General features: G+C 40.2%; 1 protein-coding gene across 1 annotated transcript in view; it reads right to left on the minus strand.

Annotated features, from left to right (window-relative positions):
• The window catches only part of Ube2n (ubiquitin conjugating enzyme E2 N), a 32,179-nt gene extending 22,832 nt beyond the window's left edge, over positions 1-9,347 (minus strand). The window contains exon 1 of the mRNA XM_076854947.2: positions 9,058-9,347. Within this exon, the coding sequence (XP_076711062.1) occupies positions 9,058-9,087 (30 nt within the window). The 5' untranslated portion in view covers positions 9,088-9,347. The remainder of the gene's footprint in view (positions 1-9,057) is intronic.
• Positions 9,348-13,040: the final 3,693 nt, after the last annotated feature.

Raw genomic sequence — 13,040 nt, forward strand, 5'->3', positions numbered from 1 at the left:
CTGCTCCTCAGTTCAATCCCCAGTACCAACCTCCCCCGACCAAAAGGTATTGTGTCCAATTACAACTAAAAAATAAACTCAAGACCCTGGATTCGATCCTCAGCACCACATAAAAATAAATAAAATCAAAGTATTGTATTCAATTACAACTAAAAACTAAAATTAAAAAAAAGAAGTCACCATACTATACTCTAATGAATATAATCTGCATACTAAATCTGAATTTAACAATTTAAAAAATCAGCAACGCTTTGTTTGCCCAAAAGTTCTTGATACCAATGTTCTTAGCTCAGTAATTAAACAGTAATAGTTTTTCACAGCCCCCTAAAAATTACAAGGCTTTATCTATCACACATGCTTAATTTCTAGAATGTACCATTCTCACTCTATCACTCCTTTCAGCTTTCATACTGAAAGTTATTTCCTTCTCCCAAACTCAATTTCCTTCTTCTCTTGTCCAGGTCAACTCCTACTTTTCAAATATAAAACACTGAACAGTCATCTTTCCTTGATCTTTAGACTATGGCAAATCCCCTGTTTTTCCATTTTTAAAATACAATTTACAGTAATTTGTTTTCCATTAGACAGGGATGCCTATCTTATTCACATGGCTTAGTGCTGAATACATATTGTGCATTTGATAAATGTCCAATTAATTTAACCAAAACACATCATATGAGTGGATATCAGAAAGGCAAAAAAGTCACGAAGTTAAGAAAGACAGAAATTTGGCCTTGTCTTACCTAAAGCCACTTTGCCTCTACTTCACTGTAAGATGATTATCCAACTGCCCTTTACGTATCAAAAAAAAAAAAAAGTTTACTTGTGAAATAACATCTCCTGAGTGTGAACTATAATATAAAGGTATCTTAAAAAGTTGTAGAGAAATTAAAAAATTATCCACATGATGACACAAGGATAGTATTTGTCAACATTTCTTTCTAGTGCTTTTTTTTTTTTTTTTTTTTTTGATACCAGGGATTGAACTCAAGAGCGTTGAGCCACATCCCCAGCCCTGATTTATATTTTATTTAGAAATAGGTCTCACTGATTTGCACTGAGGCTGGCTCTGAACTCTCATTCCTCATGCCTCAGCCTCCCAAGCCACTGGGGTTACAGGCATGCACCACTGCGCCTGGCTCTAGTGATTTCTTAACAATGATGCTAAAATTCCTAGATTTGCAAAGACTGAAAACACAAATTGATTTGCCCAAAACTACCGAATTGACAGAAACTGCGATGATACACAAAGCTGAAGATAAAATAGACTTTTTGTTAAAAAAAAAAAAAAGTTAACATTAGATTCTGAAACCAATGTTTCAAAATACTTTAAGGGTTGGGGGTGTAGCTGGGTAATAGTATAACAGTATTTGTGCTTGGCATATGTGAAGTCCTAGGTTCAATCTCCAGAACCAGATAAAAAAAATTTTAAAAACTTTAAATTATAGCAGAATTTTAGGTATTCAGAAACATCTGAGTTAAAGGACAATTCAGAATTAAAAATATCTATACCTAGGTACCCTTAGGAAATTTTAGAATAGCTTCATTTGAGATTTTAACAAACCTAACAACGATCCTAATAGGGTCATTTGGCTCTTAAAAGAGTGAATAACAATTTTTTCTGTTGATTCTGAGGGCTCTTACCCAGTTATACATTCTTTGAACCAGTCATGTTTCTGCCACAGGACCCAAGGGCCACAGTTTTCAGTCTCTTGGACTATTTTGATTCTACAACCTATATAATATACAAAATGAATATTTAAAAAAAAAAAAAAAAGAGGCGGCAGCAGCAGCAGCTTTACTTGGGAGGAACCTTTAAGTTAAGAATTTAGCTGAAGTAGCTGATCAGCTACTATCAGATTTCCTAATTTGTATATCCATTATCCCTTCATATACATTTGCAAAAAAAAAAAAAAAAAAACACTTCAATTGCAATAAAGCAAGAGTCCAATTCATTTTACACACACACACACACACACACACACACCGTGTTTCATATAACATTACAATATTAGCATTTCAGATTTGTTTTTAAAACAATACTGTATACCATAACATTGAAACTGCTGATGACAACTGTAATGTCCAAATCCCCCACTTGATACTACTGTCCTCATTTCCTTGTTTCTGGTATTCATTTACATAAGTCATGTGCAATCAAAACTCACTATAATGAATGTATGAAATAGTATGGACCAAACTGTAGTATAAGTTATTGTCTTTTTTTTTAATACCTTTATCTTACTTATTTATTTATATGTGATGCTAAGGATCAAATCCAGTACCTCACACATTCCAGGCAAGCACTCTACCACTGAGCCATAACCACAACCCCAGTTATGGTCTTCTTAAATGCATTTATACAGATAAATCATTCTAACAAAGTACAGAAAAAGAAAAGGTATTGAGCTGCCAATTCAGAAATCCTGGTCATCCAATTTATTTGGCCTATTAATTCCTCATGAAGAAAAAGAAAAGACATTCTCAACTATATGAAAATCTAAGGTTATAATTTAGAGTGATCATGACATATATTGGAAAAAAACTCCAAACTTCAGCAAAGCAAATGCTTGCTGCCTTAGTGTGGTAGATACTCACGAAGTGCTTGATAATTTCACAAAATTCAATTTCTACTGTGTGGGAGTTGATCAATCTGGACTGAAGGAAGAGCTGAATACAGACTTAAAAAACTCAACTGCCTGCTATTTTTAATTTATTTTCAATTATCCCCACAGTTCATAATCAAAACATTAAGTCTTATATTAAACATTATTCTTTTTGAAACCTAAAAGTTTAATCACTACTAAAAAGCAGTCCAGGAATTCTTAACATGAAGCCCAAGGAGACTTAGGAAAGCCACAAATAAGTTTTAACAAGAAATCTAAATTCCCAGAAGTCATATGTAAAAATACTGGTTTATTTTCCTAGGAAGGTCAGAAAATTTCTGTATGGGACACCAACCAAAAGAGCTAAGAATCACACCATTTCTGCTCAAATTTTTACTATACAAGCCTATCTGTTTCCAAAGGTGATTTAATTACAACTGATAATGCACTAATCTTCACCATAAGCTTTTTGTGTTTTCTTTTTTATAATGGGGGAAAACCAATTATCAGTCAAAAGATTTTCAGGGCTTAAAAACAGGACACTTTTCTGAACCACTTTTATTATTAAACTAAACAAGGGAGTAAGAGTGACAGGGAAAAATCATAATTATTAAAAACTAAACAAACAGAACTCTCTAGTCAATGCAAAACCAGATACTGAGGACTGGGGTTGTGGCTCAGTGGTAAAGTACTTGCCTAGAACGTATGAAGGCAGTGGGTTCGATTCTCACAGCACATATAAATAAATAAAATAAAGGCCCATCAACGACTTGGAAAGCCTTTGAAAAAAAAAAAAATCAGATACTGAGGCACACTGGTGCATGCCTGTAATCCCAGGGCCTCAGGAGGCTTCGGCATAAGATCCTGAATTCAAGGCTAACCTCAACAACTTAGCAAAACTCTGTCTCAAAAACTCATCCTCAGCTATTAGAAAAGTCAGTATGTACAGACCGGTGGAATTCTAATCTCAGGCGACTAGCTTGCTAGGCTTTAATTAAGTAGATCAACTCCTTGATTTTAACTATTTCTTAAGACTGCATTTTACGGTTTTCATGATTAAAGACAATTAAAAGAATCTCACTATTCAATGTAACACATAAAGGCCCTAACTATAGATCTCATTTGTTCCCAAAATAACTTCATGCATTGTAAGCCAGCACCCTACAACTGAGCTACATCCCCAGCTCCCAACTCTAATTTTTCTTTATGAAAAATAGGGAAAAGGGAGGCTTTCTCGTTTTACAGATGTTTTACCATATTTCACTGACATAATGTCGCACCTTATTTTTTCCAGTCCAAAAATTGGTTTATATGCTGCATGGGATAATTCTGTTTGTCACTCCCCTTAAAAGGTAAACAGAACAGCAATGTATTCACCAGTAGCATATAGATACACATTTGTCTTCTCTTGCCCAATAGTTCTAGCCTAAAATTCTCAGCTCATACGCATCCGTAGTAAATTCGAGAAAGCCAACTTGCCTGGTTTGCTTAGAGCGCTGTGCTGCGGTACTAACCATAAACACATCTTGTGTGCATGGTGTGGTGCATCAGATTATGAAACCACTGATAGCACAAAAATTTTGACACAGAAGATTAAATTGTTAAGTTCATGCCTCACAACACTGTAGTAAATTTTCTCAACTGTAACATTTAGACTATATAATGCACAAATCAATAACAATTAATATACCTATTTTTCCCCACACCAGAAAAATGTCTGCTAAACTGTCATGAAAAGATGATGTACATCAATTTGGTCTAGTCAATTTTAATGTATATTCGTAAGTATTCTATGCATCTTAATTTCACACCAAAAACAGTTTAGTAATAAATAGATAATAAGTGAATTTTAAGTAACACCAGCAAAATTAAAAGAAAAAAAGGCTTCACATAATACATCTCATTTTTTCTGAGAAAAACATTTTTTAAAAAGGCATAAAAATCTGTGACAATTATGCAGTGAAATACAATAGGTGCCTCTGAGCTTTTATGACTGTAAATTTTAATTGCTCAGTCACTCAGATTGAAAGAGCTTTAGCCCAGATGATAAAAAACTAAAATTTTAAATCTCTATCAAAAACAAAACTACCAAGACTCAAGTGTCACATAAAATGCCACATATATTAAACCATTCATTACAGCATTTTTTGTATAGCACAATTTTGGGAACAATCTAAAAGTTATCAATAAACAATTAGTTAAAGTCTAACTGCAAAACTTCACAAGGTTGTCCTTAAAAAAAAATGAGTCACCTTGAAGATATATTGTTGCTTAGACTGGAGGCAGGATTGGGGAGGGAATCTGCATAAGGAGGGAAAGAAGCCTAGCATATATTCACTGAGTCACTCTGGTCTTTCTGGAAAGACATACAATAAAAATGATTTTCTGAGGAAAGGGAACTAAAATGCTGAAGACAGATAAAGGAGTCTTGATTTTCCATGTACCTTTTACAGCCTTTCATACACTGGGATTTATGTCCTAGTCAACAGTGTAAAAGACTGATGTATTTTGGTTTTACAGATTGAATAAGACTTAACTGTAAGCTCAGACATTGGTTGAGGGAGAATCTACTAAGCAAAACAACATCACATTACAATATAGAATAACTTTCCTAAAACTTTTCCATTGAAATTAAGGCTCCTTCGTTTATTTTGTCAATAATTCAGTGCTTAGGATTATTCTAGGCATTAACGGAGCCATACCCAGGTCATCTGAAATTCTTCATAACTTTGAGCAGTAAAAGGGGGATACAGGAGATAAAAGAAAACTGTGGTTTACATAGGACAGGTAAGGTAGATATTAGTGAGACAAACAACACACCATGTGAGCAAGAATACAACAAAGGCAAAATGAGCAATGCAACAAACAGGAATTAAGTCCTGTGACTGTAGTAAGCGCTAAGCCAGTTATTGTTCAGGGTACAGCAAAGCAACAGTGTGACTACAGAGAACAGAAGTCCAGGAGATGCACTAAAAGATAGGCAGATCTCAGGTACTTGTAGAGCCTTGCATCTGGGGGAGGGGAGGTGTCAAGATCTTTTAAGTGTGACAGAGAACTTCTGTAGAGTAACATGATCTGTATTTTAAAAAGGTAACACTAGCTGCCACTTAGAATTAGGCTAACACAGCAAGTCAGGCAAAAAATGATGGAACTGAACAGGGGCTTGGGAGATGAGGCTGTGTGTCTGACTTAGAATATATTACAAATGCAGCTCCTATAGAATTTTCTACTGGATTGGATATGGAAATCCAAGTGAGACAGCAACTGGGTGAACAGTCATTCAAAAAAAGTCATATTTTTATAATTATTTACAGTTAGCAAGGTACTTGTACATACCTTAAGTCATTTCCCAATAACAAGAGACAGGGGAAGGTCACACTGGTCAAGATCCAAGTTCTGCCTCTTGCCAGTTTTAAGACCTTAGGAAAGTCATTTGAATCAGTTACTAGAATGTAAAACATACTGTCTAGATCATAAAATTTCTTCAAGGATCAAATGGCTGAAGGAATGTGCAAAAGGAAATAATGACCATTATGAAAGAGCATCAAGTTAATCCTAGTTGTCCAAATCAAGCTATCTCATTTTACTATTTCCATCAGATAAGAATAATCAACACTACATTTCATCATTTGAAAGTCAAAAGGTCATGAAATCCCAGCTGCTCAGGAGGCTGAGGCAGGAGGATCACAAGTTCAAAGCCACTCTGAGCAATTTATCAAGTCTTAAGCAAGAGAGACCCTATCTCAAAATTTAAAAAGGACAATGATCCCTGATACAAAAAAATTAAAAATTTAAAAAATTTAAAAAAGAAAAATAAAAGTCAAAAGGTCACCAAGAAATAAATTAACAGTCCAGTAAAGCTGGGCACAGTGGTGCACACATCTGTAATACCCTAGATCAGAAGTCAGTAGCCAGTCAGTCCTGGTAACTTATACCCTCTCACAAAATAAAAAATAAAAAGAGCTGGGGGTCTGCTTTGGTGGTAAAGTACCCCTGTGTTCAATCCCCAGCACTGCCAAAAAGGAAAAAAAAGGAAAGTATTTTCAATGATTATAGAACAACCTACATAAATACACGCATGCACACTAAAAAATTATCATCTAAAACTCTCCTTTATAGCTGTAAATATATTAAACTGAGGCCACTAATTTTGACCTTTTTTCTTAAAATGTTTTTAATTGTAGATGGACATAATATCTTTATTTTTATGTGGTGCTAAGGATCGAACCCAGTACCTTCCACATGCAAAGCAAGTACTCTACCACTGAGCTACAATCCCAGCCCACTAATTTTAACCTTTACATGACAAAAATCAAGGCAAATTCATTAGAGATGTTATCAGTAAGATATTGTAAAATTAAGGTTATATTACAGTATAAGTTATCATTTTAAACAGTAAAATATAGATGCTTAGCATAAATTTAATGAATGCCAAATTATTTTTTTTTTCCTTTGTGGTGCTGGGGACTGAAGCCAGGGCCTTGGGCATGTGAGGCAAGTTATATCCTCCAGCCCATGACAAATTAATTTAATTATGAGAACTCCAACTTATTGCTTTCAACCATTTCTGCAAATTTATAAACAAGTTTACACAAAATTTATTTTTCCATCCAAGGCTTTTGTATGACTGATTCACCTCTTCAAAATCAAGCAAAAATGGGAAAAATGCAGGTAAATGTTTAGTTCACTATGTATTTTAGAGAACTGCCTTTAATGTCAATTTCTGATAGATACTTAGACCTTAACCTAAGTAACAATAAATAAAAAGATATTTGGTGCACAGTTCTCACTTTTCAACTGGGCCTCCATAAGCATGATCGTTGGTGGATATGTAACTGCATCATAACCAAAACCATACTGTAAGAACCTTCCAAGGTATATGATAATTAAACCTCCTTGGACAGAGTCTAAGACAAATCCATAATACAACCATGAAGATTCAGATTATTAGACTCCAGTGCTCACTGACAATCTGTTCTTCCCTCATTTCTAAGAATTTCTACCTTACAGAAGTGTTTTGGGTTTTCTTTTCTTTTCTTTTTTTTTTTTTTTTTTTTTTTTTTGAGACAGGGCCGTTGTCCTTGCTGGTCTCAAACTTGAGAACTTCTGCCTCAGCTTCAGCCTCCAGAGTCGCTGGGATTCCGGGTGTTGTGCCACCGTGCACGGCATAAAAGGTCTAAATTTTCTAAATCAAGCACCTTCTGGTCAATGACACACAACCCTCCATGTCTAACATATTGAATCGTGATTGCATGAAACACTACCCAATACATCCTTCGACGCCTAAGAGGTCTTCTGCCTAGTATGCATCTCTTCCCCAAAAACTTTGGACAAAAAGAACATGATTAAATATGTTCACCAGTTCATATCGAGCAAAATCAAGCTGCAAATTTAGTCATTTGCTGGCATAGTGAGCCATGTAGATGTTCAACTAATTTTTTATGAAAAAAATACAAATTTTGGTTTTCGTGGAATGCAAGAAATTTATCTGGTCTGAGAACTCACTGATGTTACGTAAAGAATTTACAAAACCAAGACATCAATCAAAATCTTTCATGGTTTCATATGTACTAGTCAAACTATAGGATTCATAAACAGGGAAAAGACGGTTTAAACAAATAAAGCGCACAAAACCGAGAGGCAAAAGATTTCATAAACTCTCCCTCAACTGCGGCCCTCCCGCAACCTTGTGTTAAACTATTTCCTCGTAACAGAAATAGCTCACACCGGAGTTTGCCAACCAGAGTAAAATCACTTCATGGAGATAACGAGCGGAAATGTATTTAGAAGAGAAGACCGCGGAAGCCGGGGCAACTCTGCGCGGAGCGTCCCCGTCCCGGACCCCGCCAGCCAGAATCGAGCATGTGCCGACCGCGGCAGAACGCGAGGCCCTCCGGGGGCCGTCTCCCGGGACGCAGGGCCCCGCCCGGCCTCACCCTCCCGGTTCATTCATTCTGCACCCAGGGCTGCCGCACCCCCGCGCTCCTAGCCCGGCAGAAAAGGGACTCCGGGGCTGAGCGGCCGTGGTGGGCCACAAGCCCCGCGCAGAGTCCGGGCCAAGCCGCGATTCCCGCGCGCCCGCGGCCGCCGCCCCAGGGTGGTCTGAGAGACCGCGGAGGCCCGCGCCTGCCCGCGCCCAAGACCAGAGCCCCGCAGCACAGCAGCCCTGTAGCCCCACCCTCCTCCCGGGCGCGGACCAGGCCTCCCCGCCCGCGGGGCGGCCACTTGGAAGCCCCGGTGCCCGCCGCCCGGCTGCCCCGCCGCGGCCGGAAGTCTCCCCAGCGCCCCCTCCCCAGCGCCCGACTTCCCTCGCCGCGGCCGCCAGACCCTCTCTGTGTTGCCTCCGGCCTCTCGGCGAGGGCCGCGGACCGGAAAAAGCCTAGGGCCACTCGACACACCACTCCGACGGACCCAAGCAGAGTAAGAAGCCGGAGACCGGCCTGGCGGTTACCTTGATGATTCTGCGGGGCAGCCCGGCCATCTTGTCAGATCCCGAGTTCGGCCTCTGGTTTCGTCTCCGGCTCCGCTCGCCTCACGCACGAGTGGAAGTCCCGGGCTCCACTTCCGGGGGACGTTGCCGCGCCCGCCGCCGCCGCTGCCGAGGCCCCTCGGGAAATGTAGTCCCTGCTCGGGTGTGGGCTCGGGCGGGTTTCCCTCCGACCTGGCCCCCTCCCCCGCGTTCCCCGCCCCAACCCCAGCTGGGGGTGGCGGAAGTGACGCGCCGCGATGGGGCAGGGACTTGGGGGAGGCGGCGCGGAGCGGCGCGGAGCTCGGGCGCCCGCAGCCGAGCCTGCGGCGTGACGGTGGGACTAGGCGGCTAGAGCCCGCAGGCCCTTTATGCCGGCCCCGCCCGCGCCGGTAGACGACGTAACAGAGGCCCGGCCTCCGACGTAGCCCATTCATTCCTTCCAAGGTTCATTCAGCTTGCCTGCATTGCCACCGCCCGGCTGTGGCTGCGGGGACACACATAAAAAAAGCTTCTAAGCATGGGTCTCGCTGGTTGTCCAGATCTTGGCGGTGGAGTCTTGATGTTTAAATAAACTCGGCCCCTGGGTAGGCTAAAGGAGAAAGGGTTTAGAGCGAGTTAGACTCCGGAAGATGAATGGCTTCTGAACGCTTGGACCTAGCAGTCGAGATGCAGAGTTGCTAACTTGAAGGACCAAAGAGAGAATTAAAGAACGCAAGGGATTACCCACTCTACCCAAAAGGAGGATTACAATGAGGGTGCCCGAAACAGGAACTGGGGAAAGACAGCATTTTACTGTTAGGCATTGTCACTTGCTAGGCATTTTACTGTTTGCAAGCATTTTACTTCATCTTTATAGCAATCTTAAGAAGGTACTGCCTCCATTTTAAAATGAGGTTTAGAAAGATAACTTTTTACGATGTTATAGCAGAAGAAAGTGAAGCTGTTTTGTTCCTAGGCAGGTCTTCAAAGACATGGGTACTAACTACTACTTAACCAGAGAGTCTCCTAGCACAGTAACACAGAAAATAGATGGTGAATGAATGAACGAAGATATGCCAGGCATGGTGTTAGAGGATGAGAATACAAAAAAGAAAAGGCTGGACATGCCTTCCAATGTAAGAGAGAGACAAGTAATTAATTACAATCCAGTGTGTTAAGGGCTATAATAGAGGTTCCTCCAAGATACTATTTGAGCACAGAGGCATTAACTGCATTAGAACTCGGAGAAGGCACCTTAAAGAAGTAGAGGCTTGAATGAAGAATAAGCACCTACCAGATCCGGCAGTGAGAGCATACCAGCCATAGAAAATAGCCTATGAAATAGCGTTGTGCTGTGAGAAAGAAAAAAAGAAGGCTTTAAATAAACTAGAGATATATGAGTGCAGGAAATCTAGTAAAAATAATGAGAAACATTTCAAGCTCGGCACAGTAATAAATGATTACATGGATTATCTCATTTGATCATAAAGCATACAAGGAAGGCTTTATTATTTCCTTTACCTTTAAAATGAAAAACTAGGGCTCAGAGGTAATGAGAACTTGAAAATGAGAACTTCAAATAACCAGAAGTCTGAAATGGGTTGTTCTGTGATAGAAGAATCTGAGAAGGTTAATGACACTGGACAAAGATGATTTCAGAATATTTTAGAAAGGGCCTGGGATAATTCACCCTTTTGGGGAAAAAAAAAAAAAAAGGCAGAGCAGCTATTAGAAGTACGCAAATCTAGCTGAGCACAGTTGCAAACCCCTGTAATCCCAGGGGCTTGGAAGGTTTATGATGAGTTCAAAGCCAGCCTCAGCAACTTAACCAGGCCCTGAGCAACTAGTGAGATCCTATCTCTAAATAAAATACACATACACAACACACACACACACACACACACACACACACACACGCAAAAAAAACCGGTGAGGTGGCTGGGCGCAAGACTGTAATCCTTGCTGCAAGGGGGAGGGGGAGAGATGGGGGGAGGCTGAGACAAGAGAGTTCAAGGCCAGCCTCAGCAACTGTGAGATGCTAAGCAACTCAGTGAGACCCCGTCTATAAATAAAATTCAAAATAGGGCTGGGGATGTGGCTCAGGGGTCAAGTGCCCCTGAGTTCAATCCCTGGTACCAAAAAAAAAAAAAAAAAAGTATGCAAATCTTCAATTTGGGCTGGGCTTGGAAAGGAAGACACATTTCTGCTCCATGCTGCATTCTATGGTTCAAATCTGGAATGTCCCCCTAAACTCCTGAATTGAAAGCATGGCTCCCAAAGCAATAAGTTTCAAAGGTAGGACTTTTAGGAAATGATTAGATCATGAGGGCTGTAACTTCATCAGGGGATGATCCACTTTTATGGATTAATAATTTGCATGAACTACTGGGTTTAACTGCAGGCAGGTGTGTGGCTGAAGGAAGAGGGTCACTGGGGGTGTTCCCTGGAAGAGTCATCTTTTCCCAATCTCTTTCCCTCTGTGTCCCTGTCCTCACTCTCCCTCCTTCCCAGCTGACAGGAGCCAAGCAACTTTCCTTTCTCTCACTTGGGGCCCAGAACAATGGAGTAGGCTGACCGTGGACTTAAGACCTCTGAAGCCAAGAGTCAAAATAAATCTTTCCTTCTCTGGGTTATTCTTGTCAGGTATTTTGGTTCCAGCTACAAAATGGCTGACTAATACAATGTGTCAGCCTGGACAGTTGACAGGGGCCAGAAGATCCACTTCCATGATGCCTCACAGGTCTGGCGAGTCCTTGCTGGCTGTTATTCCATTTCCATGAGGGCCTCTCCCTGGTGTGTCATGACTTCCCCACTGCAAGATGGCTGGGTTCAAGAGTGAGTGGTATAACAAAAGTAGAAGCTGAAGTGCCACTTTTGACCTAATTGTGAAGTTACACCACATCACAATCGCCACAATCTAGTGGTCAACCAGCAACAAACAAAAGCCACCTGGTTTCACCGGTAGAGAACACGGATTGCTTGAAAGGGGAGTGGCAAGATTCTAGAAACTGAGGCCAGGTTGTGGCTCAGTGGTAGAGGTCTCACCTAACACATGTAAGGCTCTGAATTCAATCCTCAGCACCACATAAAAATAAATAAATAAAATAAAGGTATTGTGTCCATCAGCAACTAAAAAAACTTTTTTTAAAAAAAGATTCTAGAAACTAGCAGAATATGTGTGATGGAAGGTTTAGTTGTAGACAACTTTAGAAAACACAAACAGCCACATGTACAACATTTGAGTATATTTATAGTCATCTACCTTTGCATCACCTAGGGTGCTAGTAAAATAAAAGCATTTCCAGAGCCTTTCCTCCAGAGATGTAAATTCTCCAGTCAGTATGTAAACCTGAAAATCTGTATTTATTATTTTGATATATGTCAGCATTTCTGTGTGTGTAAGTGGTACTGTGGTCAAACCCAGTGCATCATACATGCTAGGCAAGTGTTCTAACAGTAAGCTACATCCACCTCTTTTTAGTTTTTATTTATTTATACTCTTTTTTTTTTTTTTTTTTTTTGATACCAGGGATTAAACTCAAAAGCACTCAGTCACCACTGAGCCACATCCCCAGTCCTTTTTTTGCATTTTATTTAGAGACAGGGTCTCACTGAGTTGCTTAGTCTTGCTGTTGCTGAGGCTGGCTTTGAACTCGTGCTCCTCCTCCTGCCTCAGCCTCCTGAGCCACTGGAATTATAGGCCTGTGCTACTCTGTCTGGCTTATTTATATTCTTATTTTATCTTTGTTTAGTTATTTATTTTGGGTACCAGGATTGAACACAGAGGTACTTAACCATTCAGTAATGTCCCCAGCCCTTTTAATTTTTTTTATTTTGAGTCAGAATCTTGCTAAGTTTCTTAGGGCCTTGCTAAATTACTAAAGCTGGCTTTGAACTTGTAATCCTCGTGCCTTAGCCTCTGGAAATGCTAGGATTCCAGGCATGTGCCACCATGCCCACCTATAGTGTTTATTTTAAAACAAGGT

The sequence above is a fragment of the Callospermophilus lateralis genome, chromosome 4, assembly GCF_048772815.1.
Source record: "Callospermophilus lateralis isolate mCalLat2 chromosome 4, mCalLat2.hap1, whole genome shotgun sequence".
NCBI lineage: Eukaryota > Metazoa > Chordata > Mammalia > Rodentia > Sciuridae > Callospermophilus > Callospermophilus lateralis.